This window comes from Microtus oregoni, unplaced genomic scaffold (assembly GCF_018167655.1).
Source record: "Microtus oregoni isolate MIOR12 unplaced genomic scaffold, Mior012 000002F_ref0000024, whole genome shotgun sequence".
Lineage (NCBI taxonomy): Eukaryota > Metazoa > Chordata > Mammalia > Rodentia > Cricetidae > Microtus > Microtus oregoni.
Window position 1 is genome coordinate 59089208 of NW_024543061.1, and position 22085 is coordinate 59111292.

General features: G+C 51.2%; 1 protein-coding gene across 1 annotated transcript in view; it reads right to left on the reverse strand.

Moving 5' to 3' along the window:
* The window catches only part of Ret (ret proto-oncogene), a 42906-nt gene that overhangs the window by 14521 nt on the left and 6300 nt on the right, over window positions 1-22085 (reverse strand). Inside the window, exons 2-13 of the mRNA XM_041643043.1 lie at window positions 15031-15294; window positions 13349-13636; window positions 11730-11971; window positions 10805-11000; window positions 9948-10147; window positions 7926-8184; window positions 7466-7591; window positions 6789-6899; window positions 6013-6132; window positions 5260-5516; window positions 1638-1785; window positions 58-165 (exon numbers count right to left, since the gene is read on the reverse strand). Of these exons, the coding sequence (XP_041498977.1) occupies window positions 58-165; window positions 1638-1785; window positions 5260-5516; window positions 6013-6132; window positions 6789-6899; window positions 7466-7591; window positions 7926-8184; window positions 9948-10147; window positions 10805-11000; window positions 11730-11971; window positions 13349-13636; window positions 15031-15294 (2319 nt within the window). The remainder of the gene's footprint in view (window positions 1-57; window positions 166-1637; window positions 1786-5259; window positions 5517-6012; window positions 6133-6788; window positions 6900-7465; window positions 7592-7925; window positions 8185-9947; window positions 10148-10804; window positions 11001-11729; window positions 11972-13348; window positions 13637-15030; window positions 15295-22085) is intronic.

Consider the following 22085-nt stretch of genomic DNA (forward strand, 5'->3'; position numbering starts at 1 on the left):
CAGCTCTGTCGGTGGTTACCTGCCCATCTGCCCTCCCTATCATTTGGCCAGCCTTACCGTCCTGGCTGCAGGCCCCATACAGCTTGATGACATGGGGGTGGTTGACTTGCTTCAAGAGGTTGAACTCTGACAAAAGGTCTCGTAACTCACTCTGGGAGGCGTTTTCTGAAACACAGCATGTAGAAACCCGTGTTATTACAGGCTTGGGGTCCCCGTGACCACACTGAGCATGAAACAGACTGCCATCTCCCTCACAGACCCACGTCCTGGGTTTAAATGGAGGCTCTCAGCACTCATTTGGTTAGGGCTCCAACAGTGGCTTCATATACCCCTGGGATAAGAGCCCATAGAGCTTAGCATCCACAAAAGCAGGGTCCGCACGACCACCGTCTACGTATACGGCAGCACGTCTCTTTAGCGGCCGTCTTCAGAGGAGAGGAGCCTACAGAGAACACCCCTGTCCTTTTTCAGTCTTCCCAAAAGTCGTCTTGCCTATGTCCACACGCACCTGCTTGTAGAGACAGGTGCTGGACAAAGGAGAGGCCCCCATACTGAGTCCCTATCTCCCATTCTACAATCCGCCCGACACCAGCTTGGAGTCCTGTGGCCTCTCTAATGCTCGGAGCATGCGCTCAGTTACTGTGAGATACTGCATGAAGGCAGCAGAGTGAAGGCAGCGTTAGCATTTTGCAGCTCCCGATACATCCGCGTTTTCCCAGTGAAGTAGAGTTCCATGCTTCCTTTGGCCTAACTGCATCTGGGACATTGTGCAGATGATCAGATTTCACCGAAATCATAGGAAACACATGTCCTGAGGGCGGCCAGGGTTGGCTCTGGTTCTCACTAGGCACTTGAATACAAAGTTACACTAAGTGTCAGACTTGTAACCAGGCACTCTTCCTGGTTGGCTGGCCAGTGGCACATTGTTGCCTCTGGCACTTGGATGAAAGACAGATACAGCTGGGAAATAGGGTGCCAGGACCCCTTGAGCCAGGTCTAGGGAGGCCAGGAACTGAGGGCTGAAATTGGTCTGAGTGTCTGGGGAAATACAGAGCTCTCCGTGCTGCAGTCCCTGACCATAGCACTGAACTCAGCTATGTGCCTGTTGCATGAGCTCTTCATCACACAGTCCGGCTGCCAAGGGGCCCTCAGTTCACAAGGCTGGAGACCTGACTACAGGAAAGGCTACCCGCCATTCAGTGCAACCATAGCCTCTGATCAGAATCATACCCACTGCGTACGAAAGGTACCTGTGTGAATCGAGAGCCAGACCCAGGACATGACAGGTCACAGGAACAGAGAAGACCCCTAGGGCTGCTGGGATGGGGGACAGTCCTTACATAGAGAGAGGAGTCTCTTCATTTGGACCCCAGTGGCCTCTTGGATGAGAGCAATAAATGGGGCAGACTGGGGTATAATTTCCAGGAACTGAGCTGTTCTTGGACATGGTGCAGAAACTGTATGACAGCATCTTCCAGCAGAGCAAGGTCCTCGCCTTGCCTCTTGAGAACACTGGCTACATCTCCACGGGGTGCTCAGATGGCAGCTACCACAGAACAGCAATGGGAGCTCTGCAGAGGGGGTCTCGTGGAAGGAGGGTCACAGCCACCCCGCAGATGTGGCACCTAGACAGGTACCTTTCAGCATCTTCACAGCCACTGTGGTGTATCCCGCCCGGCCTTTGAGACGGAAGGCTGTTGCCTTGACCACTTTTCCGAACTCTCCTTCTCCCAGGGTCTTCCCAAGAACCAAGCTCTTCCGAGGAAATTCCCACTTCGGATCCTCCTGTGTTAGGGTGGAGATGGGGCCGTTAGAAGAGAAGGGAGAAAGAAGCAATGGGCAAAGTTGATCAAGAAGGCAGGTCCATTAAATACTGACCCTTAGCTCTGCCCCGACAAGAGCCGGTATGCAGAGCTGGTCATCACCTGAGCCACAGACACCATTTCACAACTCACCAGGGAGGCCGTAAGTCTCCAGGGGAAGAGCCTGGACTCAATGAGCACCCATGGCTCAGAACACATCTCAGCCCAGAATTTCCCCACAGTGGAAACGTTCAGAGCAATGCCCACCTATTGGTGGAGGCTGCTCGTTTGTTCCTGGCAGCTCAGACCAGAAATAATCACACAAAAACTGTATCATTTGCAATCACCACGTGGTTGTGGCCTACTGGTAAGGTTCCACCTGGTGTTCGGGGTCTGTCTCCTGTGGCAGCTCCATTGCTTCTCACTGACTCCACCTACTTTAACCCATTTCCATTATTTTGTGCATTACCATGTGGCTGTGGCTTATGGCATGTCTGTCTCCTGCAAAGGCTACATGGACTCTCACTGACTCTGCCTACTTTCTCCCAGCATTCAGCTTAGTTTTCCAGCCTAGCTCTATTCTGTCCTATCACAGGCCAAAGCAGCTTCTTTATTCATTAACCAATAAAAGCAACACATACACAGAAGGACTTTCCATACCACCCACCCCATGTGGCTGCCTGCTAAAGAAAGACGTCACAGCCCTGGAGAAACTCCCACCCTGAGGTGCGAGGCAGCTGCTCCTTGCATGGCCTGTCCTATGCACCCCCATGCACCCCCACTTTGCTACATCCCAGCTTCATCTCTGGCTAGCAGGCTTCCTTCCCAGCATTCCATTCAAGTCCTACCCACACACAATCATATGACCACTTTGGATTCACGCCTAGACTTTCACCAGCCATGTACAGTCCTGCAGGAAGTGGTCACCCTGTGACGCTGGTACCATCTGCATGCCCATCATCTCCCGTGTCCTTGAATGTAGACCTCAATTTCTGTTTATAAGATGCTTTCAGGATTCCTCAGACACAGAGCTTCCCGAGACCAGAGATAGTATTCTGACATCTACATGGCATGTGGGGAGCGCCTCCTTTTAGTACACAGTCCTACATTCTAGCAAGCTCCGAAGTGATCCTGGTGCTTCCTGAAGCCTCCTGAGTGCAAACACACCATGGGTAGCACCAGAGTCACAGCCCCACTGCCACACCTCCATTACAGGCATGAGAAACCTATGTGGGGTGCATCAGAGACTAGACCACGTATGTGAAAAAATATACAAACATACTCCTTTAAAATTTTAAGAAAAATCATTATTTTTATTCCAAGTGGCCAAGTCAGGAGCACCAGGTGGCAACTAAGCTTCAGGAGTCAGCCCACCAGGAAGCCAGGTACTGATGGGTAAATCTCAGATAGGAAAGCCCACCTACCCACCCTCCAGGGCTTCATCCCCAGAATGTCTCTTGCTACTGCTGTGCCTTTACATGTTTGCTAATGTACCTTTCTTGCTAGGATGGGCTGCTGATCAAAGCTGATGATTAATTTCCTGTATCCATTTCTGCCCTCAGCTTCCTGATATAAACAACTATAGATGAGTAAGTGTGCCCCCTGGGGATTTAGAATAGAGCTGTTTTTCATATATAAAAGTTCAGATTTGGGATTCAAGATTGTTTATAAGATTATCGTTTGTGATAAATAATAAAGTAATTGATCCTTTCTTTGTAACCACAAAATGCAGCCCGCGAGAAAAAGAACTGGCTGAGAAAATACCTGGCTTGCTTACACTCTGTTAATCTCTAACAAGTTGGATATGAATGTATGTGGGTTCTTGGGGATAATTCATTTTCACCTGTAATATGTAAAAATATAAGGGATATGGAAAACATTTTTTATTTGAATTCATTGTAATCATTCACTTAAAAAAATAAAATGTAACGACACTGTAATTTTTATACTGCTTGAAAGGTTTTTCTCGGGTATATAATCTGTAAGGAAAATAATAAGAATTCACAGAAAGCATACATTGGAATAGAGAGAAGAAAAGAAATGAAGAGATGAGAGAGGGATATGATAGAAAGACCCTAAAAGTTATCTCTGTGCATGTTTTCCTTTGGTGCCAATCCCAGAGAGTTAAGTTTTTCCTTGCTCATCAGTCCCGAGAATTAAGTTTTACTCCCTGAGATAGAAAAGTCAAATTGAGTGATTAGTCCCCTGACTCCAGGGGTCCACCCCAATTCCTGAGCTGCACAAGACTGGTCAATGGCAGCACCTGTTTGTTTGCTTGTTTCAGTCTAGTCTGGCCTTGAACTTGGGGTCCTCTTGCTAGGCTAGCTCTGGAACAGACAGATGTTGTATGTTTTTACCCTTGGGAACAGCAGTACAGCCTTGCTAGGTGGCCTCACTGTGCCATCTGGGTTATGGAGACCTCTGGTGGCTTATTCCAGAAGCCTGCTGTGGGTCCCAGCTACTGCCGGGAGCAGGGACCACACGCTAGGAGGAGAGGGAAGGAAGCAGCCTCAGCACATTTAGGAATGGCTTCTTAGACACCAACCGAGGGTTGGATGTCACTCATACAGGCCCTGGGGGAGGCAGGACCTCCTAGCCACCTTCACAATCTGGAATGGAAACTTCCAAGGCCCCATGGCCATGGGGGCTCCCACAGGTATCCACATCACAGCTCCTTCCACCCAAACCTTTGCCTCACTCTGTTCATACCCCTTGTCTCAGAGCACTGTCTCCAGCTGTTCCCAGAGCACCCCGGCTTCCAGGCCCTGGATAGACGAGGGCAGGATGCTGAAGGGGCAGAGTCTACCTGACCGTGAGGGCAGAAGCCACATGTGGCAAGCCCAGAGAAGCTGTGGCCAGGACTAGGAGGTTTCAGGCGTAGCATGACTCTGAGCAGCGCCCAAGGAAAGCCACCTCCATCTCAAGAGCAGCCGGAACTTTGCACTGTGTCCTCAGGGCCTCTTCCATCCATGCCTAGGTTATTGACCCTGTCTACTGCTGCTGCCCTGGAACTCAGGACCAGCCCTTCAGTATCCCAACACTCTCTGTGCCCAAACACGGGCTTCTTCTATTGTTCCTACTCTGAAGAACACTGTTTCTACATATGGTGGGTGGTGTGTGTGTGTGTGTGTGTGTGTGTGTGTGTAGGACTACTGCTTCCATTTCCTGGGGCTTCTGCTCACACCTCGCCTGCTAGATAGGGCCAAGTTCACACTCCCTAGGACCTCAAGACCCCACATCCTGGAACCCAGTCAGACCCATCTACAGCAGCGCCTGTCACATCCTTCCTAGACAGCCTGCCTTTACAAAGCCACAGGATCTGCCTGCTGCTGGCCCTTTGTGACAGGAGATACAGGCAATGCCTTATCAACTACCTGTGGGTGCCCCAAGCAGTAAAGAAAGGCTATGTGGCCATGTATCCTCCAACACTGTCCACCTACCTCTCAGGGCCCCTTACCGGGATCTTGAAAGAGTCCACGGAGACCTGGTTCTCCATGGAATCCAGTGAAGGCCGTCGGGTGCCCGAGGAGGAGTAGCTGATCGGGAAGCCCTGGGCTGGCCGGCAGAAGGTCATTTCCGCGGAAGCAATGGGTGGCTTGTGCGCATGCTTGTGGTAGCGGTGGATGCAGAACGTGGACAGCAGGACCGAGATGATGAAGGAGAAGAGTACGGCGGCTGTGATCACTGTGCGGCACAGCTCATCGCACAGCGGGCCTGTGGCAGGGCACACGGACAGGTGTCAGCAGCCTGGCAGGGACGGCACCGTGAAGGTCTGAGAGGCCACACCCCAGGTCAGACCGCAGAGGCAGTATGCCAGCCGCACCAGCTGTACTGCCTTCATGTCACAAATATCTGGATGGTCATTGAGATGTTTGGAAGGGGAGAAGAAAGGACCAAAAGCTCTCAACTGCCAGGAGTGTGTCATAGAGCCAGAGGTCAGGCAAGACCCCGTAGAGGGAGTCTGAGCAAGTTATTCTTTTCTGATCGTCCTTCACTGGGAACTTGTGGTTAGGAGATGCTTATAGGGACTCCGGCCCCTATTCATGGTTGCACCAAAGGACAACTGAGACCCAAAGGGAAGGAGGGAGCCTTTGGGGTCCAATGGCCTCCCCATGGTCTCTCCCCTTGGTGGACCTCACAAACTTTGCTCAGAACCCTCTTCAGGGTTTGGGGAGGTCCAGTGAGCCCTGTGGGATGAGGCGTTCCTTACCCTGGCTGTCCTCTGGCTCACAGAAGCACTTCTTCTCATCCGGGAAGCAGTAGCAGGTACCATAGCCAGCTTTAATCCCCCGACGCTCCCCTGGCTCGTGCCCCCCAACGATGCTGCCACCTGAGGACATACGCAACCTACTCAGTCTCCTGGTACAGCTTGACACCTCAGAGTCCTCAGATCGTGACAGCATTCTCAGCTTGGTGTCAGTAGCCCAGGCCCAGTGAAGGCTCAGAAGCTCTTCCGCCTGGGCATGGGGGTTAACACAACGTCCCCTTACAATGGCTATGGAAGTAAGGGGAACCAAGAATGTTTGAGAGTCATCGCTGAGGTCCCAGAAGGCATCATCCAAGGCTATCCCCCAATAAAAGTAAAGATGTAGAAAATAGACCAAAGGAAGGTAGGTCCTGAGCCAGCAAAACGGGGACCGCAGCTCGTGAGTCAGCCAAGGATACGTAGGTCAGGCTACAAAAGCCCAGTCTAGGGAAACAGCAACAATCATTCTAATGACATGGTAGGAGGACTGGCTTGACGCATTCTGCCTGTTTGAACCTACTACTACACACTTCTGTCCTTTGGTGTTGAGGAGGAGTCCAGGGCCTTACATAAACTAAGACGGTACACAGCCGTGGTGCTATCCCCCAGCCTAGCTTGATGTGGCTTCAGACTGTGTGCGGGTAGGGGCTGGACTTTCCAGGCTCTCCTCCGCTAGCTCCCCTGCCTCTGTCCTTCCCTGTATAACGAAATGCATCACCGTGGGCCTAGCATGGGCTTACGGAGACAGTCCTGGGGACAAATGTTGCTATCCCGGCTCTCCACGGCATCACAGTGGCCATCGGGACAGGTCCTGGTGTTGGGGGTGCAGGTAGAGAAGTTCCTGGTGATCCCTGTGATGGAACACACAGCAGGGTGTCACCCACACGGGCATATCCTGTCGTGGTCCCCGACTAAACCCGCCTCTCCAGAAGACAGTGGACGAGGAGACTGAGGCTATACACACCTCAGGTGTCAGCTGAGGAATGATGGGACAGAGGTGTCCCCCCAAGGGCTGAAGTGTTGGGGAGTCCCAGGACCTCAGATAGGAGACTACATAAAGGCAAAGACCACTTAAAACTATACTGCCAGTGGGAGACGTATAGTCACAGAGAGGCAGACACACTGTTTGGCTGGGACCTTCCAGAAGATCTGCTCTGTCCCCTGTATATCCCACTCAAGTCCAGAGTAAATTCAACTGAGGAACCTCAAGGTTCAAGGTGGCAAAGCACTTGGGACCCCATACCCTGCCTTTTCTGCTGGCACTGGTTGTACACAAGGGGTAAGGCTCAGAAGGCAAGAATTGGGGAGGCTTACTGCAGGGACTGGCAGAGCCTGTAGGAACCCCTATCAAGTGGCCATCCTCACTCCTGGTGGCAGCCAGTACAGACTCCCCCGCCCCGCAGGCTCCTGAGCCTACCTTTGCCATCTCCCTGACGCCATTCGCATCTGCCTGTCGGAGATCCTAGGCCACCACACTCCTCACACTCAGGTCGTCTCTTGTTGACTGCGCAGGACTTGGGACAGTCCACTTCTTCAGCAACGACTGGGAGTGACAGACACGCCAAGGTTATAAGGGCTGCTGTGAGCCCAGTCTCTAGACCTTACCCACCATGGACAGAGTGCAACCATAGCTCTACTGCCTCTGTGGTTTCTGGGGTAACTAGAGAGTGTCCTATGAAAGGGGCTGGGGTCCCAGAGCCAGAGGAAGGTACTTGTTATTCTCCTGTCCGAGGAGCAGATATGGGTAGGAAGGACGTGACGGTGACCAGTTAAGGACACACAGGTGACTGATTACCCCAGAGTTTCAGAGCAACAACCAACACCAGTTTTCTGCGATCGTCCACAACGCCCCACCCCCCATGAAACCTGACACTCACATGTCCCCTCCACTGTGACGAGCAGCGAAGCCTGGGCCTGCTGGCGGGTCTGCCGGTCAGTGGCTACCACCGTGTACTGGAGCTCGGTACATTCGGGTCGCTGCAGGGCCTCTGTGTCATTTACAAACAGGGTCCCCGAGGTGTCCTCAGCTGAGGTGGCCACACTCAGCGCGCTGCAGTTGGTGCTGGAGGGTTGCAGCTTGTACTGGATGGAGATGCCGCTAAACTCCTGGCCGTTCTCCACACAGACTTTCCCAATCTGGAGGGAGGAGGGTGGCACCAGTACCCCTCAGTCAGTAACTGCGAAGGTCCTTGGGTAGACCAAGTCCCAGGATGGACCCCAACTTAGCCTGGATGGCAGGCTTCTTCAATGTACAGCCTTCTAAAGTCTCCAAAGCTCCAGGCCCACCTGCCTGGTCAACCTTCTGCTTAGACACCCACAGCAGATACACACTCCCCAGATAGCCACACCATCAGGAATCAGACGTGAGGGCCATAATCCCTGTCTGGGTCTCCCAACTGTTAGAGCGCTGTACCCTAGCTGCGTGACTGCAATGCTGTCACTTGTCCCACTTGAGGTTAAGAGGCCTCTTTATAGGGGTTCTGGAAAGAGACCCCTTTCTGAGGAAGCCTGGCTCTGCAGCCCGTCACTGACTCTTTACCTCTAAGCCACTCCAGTCAGCTATGGTTGCTAGGCGCTGCAGAAGTGGTCCTGGATGTGGGGCCCCGTCCACAGGTGCAGAACAGGCCTAGAAGGCCAGCCTCTTAAGGGCCAAAGTAGGGACAGCTGCCCACAGGCCACACTGACACCCTAACAAACCAGCCTTCTGGTCAATTCGGTTTCCCCTACGAAGAATGCCCATTCCACCTTCTCAGATGACCCTTAAAAGTATCCAAATCACTGGCCTCAATCTGGCTTTAAAAACTATGGGGCCAGAAAGTCACAAGGACAATGACTAGGGCTTCTCAGTCTGTCAAACAGAGGTGGACCTACCTCCAACTGAGGCCTCTAACTCCTCCCCAGGCCCTGAGTACTGTCGTGCCTACTTCTGATCTGATGTTAACACCCCAAAGAAGGGACAAAGGACAGATCTGCAGGTGGGTTCCTGTACGCTGGTGACAGGAGTCAGTGGGGGGTCTGGGGCTGACTGTAAGAATGGGGAAGACCATGGGGACAATAGGGGACAGTCCTGAATGTACACTCTGAAGATGGGTCAACCTGCTGCCGTCAGTTAAGCCATGCATACCCAGACTGCAAATAAACCCGGAGTACACCTAAAAAAAGCCAAGCCGGGACACAAATGCTTATCAGTGGTGGCAAGGGGTGGGAGAGGGACGAACCTACCTCCTTCCCTGTTATCCTTAATGAACACTCATGGCTTGTTTTTCACTCTTCTACCTTTTATGTATTTTAGGGGCACTCAGGACAGAACCCTGTACCTGCCAGGAAAGCTCTATACTACTAAACGTGGCCCCAGTCTTTTACTTTTTCCTGAAGACAAACACAAACATCGCATTGTAATTTCTCTAGCACATAAACATACAAAAGCGGATGTGACCCTGACCTTCTCCCCACAGGGCACGACTGCCACCCACTGTCTGCCGCATGCGCAAATGCTCGCCAACAAAAATCTGCTCTTGTGCTGATGGTTTGAGGCCAGTGGTTCCTCAAACCCCCCTTCCTGCTGATCAGTACACCAGTAACATCTTTCCAAGAGGGCTTATGTAGGGTGACCAGAAGATGGTTTTGTATTAGTGCAAAATGCTTTAAAGATACCAAGAAGTGAGATGATAAAAAGTGGGGGGGGGGGGGGGTCGCTCCAGGAGCTAAGAAAAAACTAGGTGCCCTCTCCAGTGAAAAGGTACACACTTGGGCTCAAGGTTCCACCTGGAACCTTCCATGGCTCCACCTATGCTAACTCTACACTGGCAGGCAAGGGAAGAGGTGCCATCCACCCACAACTCCGACTGCAGTCTTAGGAACCCCCCCATCTCACGTCACGCAGTGGGCCATGTGCTCACCTGGGCATAACGGTGGGCCCTCCTATTCACTGCGAAGGAGTAGTCACTGGGTAGATTCAGGGTGACAGGCAGCACAGACACGTTGAAATGGAGGAAGAGGACACCTGTCCCAGGCCCCTGGAAGTCAGAGTCATTGACCAGGACCATCAGCTGCAAGACTCGGCTCTCTGAGATGGGGAGGCTCCGGTTGAGAACCAGCTCTGGAGGTGGGGACACAATGAGACAAAGCCAGTTACTAGGCTTCGAGATCATGCCCTATGCCACACGCGACACTCCCATTTCAACATACAACCGTGCACACACGATACCTTCATGTACATGACCAGATACTAAATAGGCCTGGTGGGCAACCTTGCTATAATACTAGTTACTGAAAAACTGGAATTCTCCTGTGTTAGATCTCTAGTGAGTTAGTGAGTATATTTATGTGTGTGTGTGTGTGTGTACACATTCACGTGTGTGTGTATACATGTGTTTCAGAGACAGAAGGTACACGAGCATATGGATGGTGCACGTTTATATATATTATGTCCTGTGATTTGACATGCATGTAGAGCAAGCGTGAATTTTTGTGGGTGTAGCATGTTATGTGGGTGTGGCATGTGTGAGTGACATATTTAATGGTAGGTGTGGGCAGAAATAGCATGTGTAAATGGGTTTATGAATAGGGTGTTTGCATAGCATTTGTATACACAAAACATGTATGTTTACATACAGATTGGTTGTGGCACTGGAGGGCTGTGATCTGTGGTTCTGGTATGAATGGTTGTATGTGTGTAATGTATGCAGTTTTCATGTGTTGTGTGCTTTTGAGTGCCCTGAAGTTCTGGGAAGACATCACACCATTGGCTCCTTACTGTAGTCATGCATGGTGGCCCGCACAGAGTTGTTGTTGGCCTGGGCCAAGGTCTCGTTGGGTGAGTGCTCCACCCGGAAGTTCTGCTGGGCCCAGGAGTCCCCCGAGAGCAGAGTGCTTGTGTACCGCCTCACCAGCTCCCCAGATGCTGGCACCACATCTGCATCAAACACGTGCAGAGTGGCCAGGACAGTGCCCTGCAGGGAGCAGAGAATGCTGGTTAGAGCAGGTATGGCTAGAAGACCACATGACCTAGCACAGCCCAGAATTTACAAAGGCGGACGGTCAGAACTGATAAAGCTATCCCCAGGACCTCAGTAAGAGTTGTGGGCAAATCCACAGGGCCACTTGGGTCACCCCCTAAGGTTGTCCAATCAGACATTCTCTCCCCTCCCCCAGGAAACCTGCACCTGGTTCCTAGAGAAGTAACTTTCCCCCTTGCTGTTGAGTCCAGGAGCATTCTGCAGAGTAGTATGATATCCAGCAGGTGGCAGTAGTACATCACCTAGGTTGGTCAGAGCAGCACGGCCAAGGACGTTTTCTCAGAATCACCTCCTGGCTCCTGACTGTCTCAGAGGCTTTTGTGACAGGTTGCCCAGCTGCCAGCAGAAGGGAGTACCCTCCTCCTTCTTGCCACGTCAGACAAGCCAGAATGTTCTCCTGGTGGTCTCCCTGGGGCCCTTGGCCTGACTGGACACAAACTAAGCACCCCTGGCTGGGGCCTTCACAGAGTCCAGTTTCCTACTGGCTATCTGGCTGGCAGTCAGCCAAAGAGACAAGACAAAAGGGACAGACACGTAGAGAACCAAAGGACCAAATGGCTGGTGGAACAGCTCAACAGATCAAGGTATAAACCACCAACAGATACATAGGACGAGACAGACAGACAGACAGACACACACACACACACACAACTGTGAACAAACCTCCTTCCGTTTAAACTCCACCACGGCATTGGCAGTGTCCACGCCTCCGGGGAAGGTGGGCGCCGAGTCGTCCTCGTCATACACGGTCACTGGCAAGGACATGGCCACCTTCTCTTCATGGTCACCAGAGCCCACTATGCACTCGGCCTCCAGCACGTACTTTTCCTGAAGCTCTCGGTCCAGGGCCCAGAGTGTGCTCACTTCCAGGCTGTCAGGGTCGCAATGGAAGGGCAGACTCTGCCCTGTCACGAAGCAGAAGGGATCTCGCATTACCACAGAGTAGGGGATAAGGTGTGGACTGCCTTCCTTATGCTTTACCTGACTCTGTGAGAACTCTGGCGCCCTAGTGTCTGTCTGTCCCTTTGTAGCCCCCACAGGGACAATGGCACTCACTACTCCAAACGTAGGCAGCTTGAGGTGTGTGTTTACTACCTTTATTTGTGGCTGGGACTCACTCACACACACAGGTAAACAATAGTTGACACAGGGTCAGCTCTCTTAAGACAGGGAGGGGCTCCCAACCTCTGTAGTGGGCTCGGGGTGGGGTCCAGGAGGGCAGAGTGCATGCTGAGAACCAGCTCAGGTACTAGCTGGTTTAAGAATGATGTTAGTCATTTTTTTAAAAAAACCACAGAGGTGGTATTTCTCAGTTTAGACAATGTGAGACAACATCACAATTTCCTGACTTGAAAACAAACAGTGGACATCTGGGCACGATTGATTTAAAAACACAGATATTTCTGGATGTGGTTTGCATTTCTGCTGTCTATCTCCTGGGTGTGTGACCACATTGGTCTCTTGGGGCCTTCATTTCTTTTACAGCAGACTGGATTTCGAAGGGTACAGGTCCACTTGGCCCAAAGGGCCAGCTCCCCAGCAAGATCCACCGTGCTCGTTGACATTAGCAGAACCGATGGAACTGGGATGCACACCCCACATCTAGCTCAGGAAGAACCCGTCTAGGTCCCTGTAAGAGCATGCAGGACACTCCCCGATTCTCATGTCAATTCCAGCCTCATGTCAGTCCATCCCCCCACTCAGAAGTCTCCCCGGTACCTCGTCTCCATAACTCTACCACCATATATAAGCCTGACACTGAACCATACCCAATGGAGAAGTCCGACTAAGCCTCCTCAAATGCAAGTGGAGACTTCTCATACCTTCTCCCTGCCTGCCTTGCTCCCCATGCTCCAGGGAAAAAACCCTAAAACGGTTCCTGCCTCCGTGGCTAACTGCACTCCAACCCCAGAAGACCATGCTTTAGCAGAGTCGGGTACCTGAGCTGTGGATCTGGTGCCAGCCCACCTTGCTGAGTGTCCTCTACCCTGATCACACAACTGAACGTATGTTCCATCACTTCTGGTGTGTCCTCAACACATCATGGGCTCTACCCTCTAGAGGATTAGAGGCTACAAGCAGGCAAGATGCCAGGCCTGTTTGTTTACAGTTGTATCCCAACCTTCTACAATATTGGGCCCATGACAGACACTAGTGAGATATTGCTGAAATATTAAACAGTGGCAAAAGATGACAGGTGGCTCACCCAAAGGTAATAGCACTATGCCTTCTGTGCAACAGAACGGAAGAATATTGCCCTCTCCCCCCCGGCTGGCACTCACCTTCCAAGAGCCTGTAGGCCACACTGATGTTCGGGCAAAGGGACTGCACAGGCAAGAGCTGAAACCGGTAGAAGGTGCCAGGGGGCCTGTTCTCCCTGATGCGGAATGACAGTCCTGTTTCTGGGATGCAGAGGTCCTGGGGTTTGAGGGAGCCACACGCTGGGAAGGAGTCATTCATGAAAGAGAAGTACACGCGGGCACAGCCTGGCCAGTGGCATTCACCCTCTCGCTGGGTTGCGGACCCCAGGAAAACCTGGAGGAAGATGGTGAGCAAGGGGAAGCCACCATCTGTAGGGAGAAAAGAAGACAGCCCCCTTTCAGATGATTGATGAAGAGTAGGGCAGGGATTCCAGGGTTCAGTGTGTCTACAAAAGCCTCAGCAGCTACCGCCCCACCTCTGCCGCAGGATGCAGAGGCCTTGGTGTGCCTCTCTTGTCATTCAGGTTTCTTTTCAAAAGGCCCCTCCCGAGGGAAATGTTCTGGCCCTGGGGCTAACATTCCCTGGCCCCTTCAGGTGAGTGACCTTACAGCACAGGCTCCTGCACCAGCTGCACTCCCTGGGCACTAACACCAAGTGCTTTTCCCCAGATACATCCCAAGGACATACTTCATCAACACTCAGAGGAAGAATTTCCAGTTCATTGTTCTACCACTGAGGTACCAATCCCTTGGTTAGTGAGGTCTAGACCTTGGCTGAGGCCCGCGTCTCCCTGGGCCTCCACCTTACGCCTGGTTAGTGGCTACAGGGTTCCCTTCGGTTTCTCTTATCCTATAATACATTATTATACTAACTCCCGTGGCAGTTAGTGTTCTTTGAACAAGCTGTCCAGATTGCTGTGTGCTTAATGCGACGTTGCTACTGTTAGGAATCCTAGTGTAATTGAGAAACGGTCGTACAAAGCATGCTGACAGGTTAACTGTCCATCTCGGGCGCCCTCCCATCTTATGATACTGGCTGTGTTCGTCAAACAGGTCTGTTACTCTCCACATCCTGGACTAGGTAGCTCACCCTTTACTCACAGTATTCTACCCTATCCCTCACTTGCAGACAGGAGTGTAATGAGTGACATCATACCTCAGAGGAAGTGCTGGGAGGTGTGGGCTACCGGGTTTGTACCACCACATCGTGCCACGCGGATCCCCCATTCCCCCCACCAGAGCTAGCATCCTGTGTGGTCTTGACTGCAGCTCCAGCCTCAGCTTTTGTTGCTGCCTAGGTGTCCATGGGCTCTGCTTCCTTCCTGGACACCTCTTCCAGCCTCTTGCAGATGGGGAGACATGCTTCCCAGGAGGGACCTGGTGTTCTTCAGCAAGTTCCAGGTCACCAGCTAAATTAACCCCCTGGGGATTTTCCAGCTCCTTGGACTCTCTCTCTCACAACCTGCACACCCTTAGCGCCCCACTGCAAATAGCATCTGCTCCACTTAGAAAGAGCCAAGTCATTTGATGGTCCTCCCAACTCCCAATAGCCTCAGGAGGCCCAGGAGTAATTAATGCTCCCAAAGTCAGGGGTCTCTCATTAAAGTGGCTACAAAGCAGCTGCCTTCACCCCAGACTGTACACCCTTGCCCACAGGAGCCTTAAGGAAGCCATCCCTAGCCACAGACTGGCAGCTAAGATGACGGCACCTTGAGATCTAGGCTAAGGGAGAATGGGGATAGGGTGCCAGGTTATTCCCTTACTGCGAATGCTGAGCTGCTCCCAGGAACTGTGGTCCAGGCTCTGGTTGAGGTAGAGAAGGCCAGTGTCCTCATGGATGCGGATCCAGTCATTCTCGTGCAGCCGTGTGCGGTAGGCACTATAGAGATGCTGGCCCAGGCGGAAGCTGGGCACTTCTTCAGGGCTATCCCGTAGGGCATGGACGTAGAGCAGAGGTGTGCCAGCTGGCTGGTCTATATACAGCCTCTCCCAGTAAGCATCCCTTGAGAAGTAGAGACCCAGTGGGGCTGCAGGAGACAGGAGAGTGTGTGAGCCGCGGTGGGAGAAACAGCTTCTTCATGGTCAAAAAGCATGATTAAATTCTAACCTTAGCAAGAATTTCTCACCTCAAGTCCAAAGAACATGAACACAGCTAAACATGCCTGATAATTACACCATATTAAAGCAAAGATAGAAAAATAAGGAATAGGGAGTGGGGCAAAGTACAAAACAGTCGCAAAATAATTCTCAGCTACCCCAATGTGGTGAGCCCTGGGATCATACGTGATCCAGGAATTTAATAAGCTTCTTAACAAACCGCCGGGGGCCAGAGGATGTTTCATAGATATGAGACACTGCTAGACAAGCAGGGCAGATATCAGTCACCAGAAACAGAGAGCACCGTAAAGTGATTATCTTTATCAGAACATGCTCTTACACATAACCCAGCAACTTCACTGCATTTATCCAGCAGAACCTAAACTACCCCTCCATCAAGTATCCTAATACTACACGGCAGAATTACTTAAGGCAACACAGATGCCCTTCGGTGGGGATTCGGAGAAGCAAACTGGTACATCCGTGCCATAGAATTCTAGGGCAGCAATGAAAAGGGATGGACCACCGCTGCACATGTTCACCTGGGTGGGTCACAGACATCCTGCCCAGTGGAAGCCGTCAGGCAGAGTCTCAGCAGGTTTCAGGTGATCATGAGGGCTGTTACATGGGTATAGGGTTGACAGCCTGGGAGTGGCAGACAGTGAATTTGAGGGGAATGAAAATACCCGATGTCCTGCTGAAGAGCCAGATCATGTGGGCATAATCTAGTTCCTAGCACTACATAGCTAAGATTCTTGTCTTTCAATCTGTGATGGCTCATCTTGTCAACTTGACTGGATTAACGAGCACCTCAGAAATTAGTGAGGTGCACATGCACTCTGGGGGTGTCTGTGGGCATCTCCAGAAAGGATCAACTAAGGGGGGATCGGCCCTGAGAGTGGGCTGCACTGTCCCAAAGGCTGAGGGCCTGGATGACGTAACAGAAAGAGAGAGCCAGGAATTTCTTTGCTTCCTGCCCAGCTCCATCATGTTTTTCCAGTCAAGACAAACTTAGCGCTGTTAGACCCGAGGAGAAAAGTCAATTCCATGACTGTCTGACTAAAGCAAACTGTATTTAGAACTAGCCAGCTGGCTACCTCTCCTGAATTCAGGATTTCAGGGAGAAGCAGGCCCTCACTAGCTTTTGAGGTCTCTTATGGGGAAGGGCTAGGGGTGATAGGTAACAGCTGACAAGGTAATTAGCTATCAGTACCTGGATAGAAGAGTGGGGGTCTCAGGGATGCCTGTGGGGTAGGTAAGTGCAGGAAAACATCAAACAAAAGGACAATAATCAAGGTATCTTAGAAGACACTTCCATAACGCAAATGGGCAATCGTATTTCACAGGCTTAGGAGTTTAGCAAGGCAAAGGAGTAGACATGTATCATGGGGCTAAAAGTTCGGTGTTGGCTGAAAAACATTGTTTTCCGGCTATCTTAGGCTCAGGAAACAAACATTCTTGTAAGGTATGGGGACTTAATAACAATGTATCACAATGTGGCTCCTTAACAACAATAAAGATCCTGTTTTGGTTTCACAAACCTGGGCCAAAACATGTTTATCTCCTCTAAGGTGTTTCTGGGCGCTATTTCGGTCACAGCTATGGAAACAAACTAACAGAAGACCAGGAAGAGTCACAGAAATGCTAAGCAGAGAGGGCTGTGGGCGTTGGCCTTGGCGGCGCCTCGTGGTATACTGACTTTGTGTAGTATGCCCAATAACTTTCAGGATAGTGGTTTCAAACAGTAGTAAGAGCTCTTTCTAGAAGCCTTGTGCATGCTGCAGGGGTTTAAAATGGTGTGGGTACTATAGACAACATGTCAAGATTCCTTAAGGTATGCAACCCAGACGCCCCATAGGATCCAGCAACTCCATCTCAGAGCATCATCCCAAATAACTTAAATCCCAAAGTGATTTACACATCCATTTTATAGTAGTACTCACCACAACAGCCGAAGACGGATGCAGCTTTAGTGCCTATGGATGGGTACCCAGAATGTGGAATTAACAGCCACACAACATTCAGCCTTAATCTTAAAACTAGTCCAATACTGTGCTTGCTGGTTAGTTTTATGTCAGTTTGAACAAGCTAGAATCATCAGAGGGGAGGGGATCTCAACTGAGAAAAGGCCTCCATAGGATGAAGGCAAGCCTACAGAGCATTTTCTTAATTAGTGATTGAGGAGGAGGGCCCGCCTATTGTTGAGTGTTGACATCCCTGGGCTGGTGGTCCTGGGTTCTGTAAGGAAGCAGGCTGATCAAGCTATGGGGGGCAAACCAATAAAATACACCTCTCCCACAGCCTCTTCAGCAGAATCTGCTCCCCCCCCCTTTTAGTTCCTGTCCTGACTTCCTTTAATGATGTGGAAAGGTCAGCCAGAATTAACCCTTTCTTCCCCAACTTGTTTTCCATCACTCTTCCATCACAGAAATAGTTACCCTAGCAATAGTAACCCTAACTATGACAAATGCCATTTACAAAACTCAACCAAGGGGTTGGAGACATAGCCCAGCAGTTAGGAGCCATTTCTTGTCAGGCATTTAGACATAACGACAAGAAAATAACTATCCAAACCTAAACAAGCGGCTTGTTCCGAATCATTTGGCTGGAACCACAGATGTAGGCCAGTGAGGTGGGACTCTCCTATGAAGTGTGAAGAAAAGACAGTGTCAGGACAGGGGTAGCCTGGCTTGGAGGGTAGAGGACTGAAGAATATGTAAAGTTCAGGAAAGAGAGCTGAAAGGGGCAGATGCTGACAGGAAGTCTAGCTTCTCGGGGCTAAGAAACCATGACTTCAGAAGCCCTGTCAGAAACAACAGTTCAAATCAGCTTCTAAGTCTGGGGTGACGGGGTGCACAATGTCTGGCAGAACTGGGACACTGGCTTGGGCAAGGACTGTACATTTTGTGCCTCATTTTCCCCTCTGCTCCCAAGGAGATTAAGCCCTTCCTTTTTATAGGGTTGTTGGGAGCAAAATTTAGTTGACGGATGTGAAGTTCTGATGCTTTCTGCCATTCCCATCATCCCCATCCCCACACCTCTATCTCCATCATCCCCATCCCCAGACCTCTATCTCCATCATCTCCATCCCCAGACTTCTATCTCCATCATCTCCATCCCCAGACCTCTATCTCCATCATCTCCATCCCCAGACCTCTATCTCCATCATCTCCATCCCCAGACTTCTATCTCCATCATCTCCATCCCCAGACCTCTATCTCCATCATCTCCATCCCCAGACCTCTATCTCCATCATCTCCATCCCCAGACCTCTATCTCCATCCTCTCCATCCCCAGACCTCTATCTCCATCATCTCCATCCCCAGACTTCTATCTCCATCATCTCCATCCCCAGACCTCTATCTCCATCCTCTCCATCCCCAGACCTCTATCTCCATCAGCTCCATCCCCACACCTCTATCTCCACCCCAGACCTCTATCTCCATCAGCTCCATCCCCACACCTCTATCTCCACCCCAGACCTCTATCTATCTCCATTTTCTCCCATCAGCACCAGAACCGCTTGCACAATCATAACTGTCATTTCCATCTTTCCCACAACTATTAGCATCCCCTCCAGACCCATCTTCTGAGTTCACACACCTCATCCCTTCAAGTCTGGACCCCTAGTGTAAAGCAGAAGACTCGGTGTGCACTATCTCTGTAGACACCTGTCTTACTAGGCTTCCAGAGCAGGGTGGCTGGTAGCAGCTGGACAGAAAAGACTGGTACGGGGTGGGGCTGCTGCTGGCTTGGGAGGCTCTGTGCTCCCTGCGCACACCCAGATATGGTCCTCACCAGCCCATCCTGAACTGGTGCTGCAGCATAGCATCTCTATCATGGTAGTTCTGCCTCCAGGGCTCAGCCCTCCAAAGCCTCCCCCTCATCATAAAGCTCTCTGCTGCAGGAGGGGAGGGATCTACTACACTGCTGGGGTTAGGGTTTAATTGGTCATTGGGATAGCCAGACCCCAGAGCTGCCTTCTACACACAGACCCAGCCTTCTTCTCCAAGAAACACGGGCACCAGGCTTTATCCAGTCCGCACTGCAGCTACCACCTGCATTTCCATACCCACCCAGACCAGCTGCACTGGCCTCACTGAGATGAAGGATGCTCCCACCCAAATATGATTTCCCAGCTGCTACTGACTTAATCGTGGGGTCTTGCTGGCAGTTTCTTCCGGCTTTTATACAAAGGAAACTGCCAATTAGGTTACAATTAATTTCTTTCCTAGGCCAGGCAAGGCCTGGCCACCCAAGTGGTCTATAGATGACCGTGTGTGGGAGACCAGGCCCTTTTAGCTCCAGGGCTCTCGCTAGTACTTTGTGGCCTTAACTACTGCTGGTGCCACTGGGCCACGACACTACCAGCTTTGACCCTGACGACTCCGGACTGTGCAGCTGTCCCCACATACCCGGCAGAGCGGCCTGACTGAGGAAATGGCCACATGCTGAATGGCCACCCCACATACCTCAAGCTCCTTTTAAACACTCCATCCTAATGCCCCCTGCGTCACCTTCAGTGTTCACCGACGACATTTCTATAGTGCTGTTTGAAGCACATCAAAATGCCTAATGCATGTTAGGATTCCCATCTCGCCGAGCAATAAACCAAGACAGAAAATGGCCCCAGGCCATCCAGAGTCATTTAGGACTTAGCCGGCCTGGCCCAGGCTCCTCTGTTCAGGGACAGCTGTTCATATAGTGCTTTTGAGAAATCAGGTCACAGAGATCCAGGCCAAGGGGCTCTCCACTCACATGCCTACAGTAGCAGGCTGAAAATGCTACCGGGGAGATACACCCATGTCTTCCCAATTCAAAAAGGTGGATGCCCCTTGAGGCTGGAAAGTCAGGGGCAGTTCAATGTGTCCTGACCAAGGTGCTGCAAGAGGCCACTTTGATCTCTGGAGCTTAGAAGCAATGGGCCTCTTCTTGGGAAGGGGGAGACAGATAAAGAAGTTCCAAGCCTCCACTTTCGAAGATAGTGGGGAGAAGGGGATAGAAGCATGGGACCACACAGGATTGGTTTCTGGCTTCGAAGGACCCAGGGTCAAACGCTCTGGAATCCTGGGGTCCCTGGTATGACAGGGGAGCCATTGCTGAAGGCCCATCACTGGTACCTGGACCTTGTCGGTTTTGGTCGTAAACCCTGAGCGGGGATGCAGAAGAGAGGCCACTGCCTCCGCACAGGCTGTGATCCCTGCAACACAGCTCTGGCCTGCAGCATGACATCACAGCAGCAATTACCGTAATCAACTTAGACCAATCTGCCCAGTTATTTTTAGTCTGGATAGAGGCAGAGTGAGAGGGCAGCCCTGGCTTCCCAGGCAGCCAGTTCCCTGGTTGGGTGTGGGGTGGGTCTCTGCTCTCCAGCATCCTCCCCTTACAGGGAGGTTCCAGGGTATCTGTTTCTCCTGCACTAGCTGTAATGCCATCATTTCTGGAACATTTGTGCTCAATGCAGCGCAAAAGTCATGGCTTCCTGAGAAACTCAGACACCCAGTGGACAGCGGAGATTCAAGGTCCATCCAAGGGCATCTTTGTCTTCTCAGGAGACGTCTCAGAACTAGCCAAGATGCTACTGGATGAAGTTGCTTCTCAATCAAGACAAAATGCACTATATACATGTACCAGATTGTCAGAGGAAAATTAGAGACTCTTGTCCAATAATACGCACAATCAGCCAATGAGTGTGCAAACAGCAGCTTGTCTAGTCTTTAGAGAAACTCAAGCCAAAGGCACAATGAAATCCCACTCTGAGCCCACTGGGAAGGCTAGACTATTCAAACAGCAGCAGGAACTAGCAAAGAGGAGGGACTGACTAGCCAACAACAACTAGGGACTAGCCGACAACAGCAGGGACTGGCAAGTGGCGGAGAAAATGTGGGTGGAATGCAGCCTTTCCATACAGTGGCTGAAAACGACCCTGCCTCTGGGAAGGGCAGCTCAGCAGCTGCTCCAAGACCAAACACCAAAGCCTGAAGCAACTTCACTCCTAGGAACTGAAAACAAGTCTTAAAAGCCGAGAAGCAGTCCAGAGGACGTTCTTATAAACACTGTTCACAAAGGAAAACACACCTCCCCAGGCCAAGGAAAGTGTGGCTGGCTATCCAAACAAAAGTGGTTTATTACTCACCCTTAAAGAATGGCATACTGACACGCGCTACAATGAAGATGAACATACAAACGACCATACACGCTGAACCATTTACATGGCCTGCCCAGAACAAGCAGATCTGGAGATAGAAGCAGGCATGAAGAATGTGGACAATGTTTAATGCATATATGGTAATGCATTATCTTCTGGGGATAATGAGGGTGTGATGGACCAGAGGGACACCGGGGACACTGGGCAAGTGCCACTGCACTAGCCCCTTCAAAAGTTACCCTTACGCTATGTCTGTTTCATTTAAAAGGTTTTTTTAAGAAACAGTTTCAGTAAACTGTCACCTCCCTCACCCTCAGCTACAGGGCCCAGAATAGGCCCCTGCTGCACCATCCAGGAAAATGGGCAGAGGGGCCCACTTGGAGAGGCCAGTTAACAGTTCCAGGCTAGCTAGTTTTGTTTGTTTCCTTGTCAACTTGGCACAAGACAGAGTCATCTGGGAAGAGAAAAACCCAATTAAGAAAATGCCACCATGGGATTGGCCTGTAGGCAAGTCTGTGAGGGAATTTCCTTGATTGATGCGGGCCCATTGCACAGTGGGCAGTGCCATCTCTG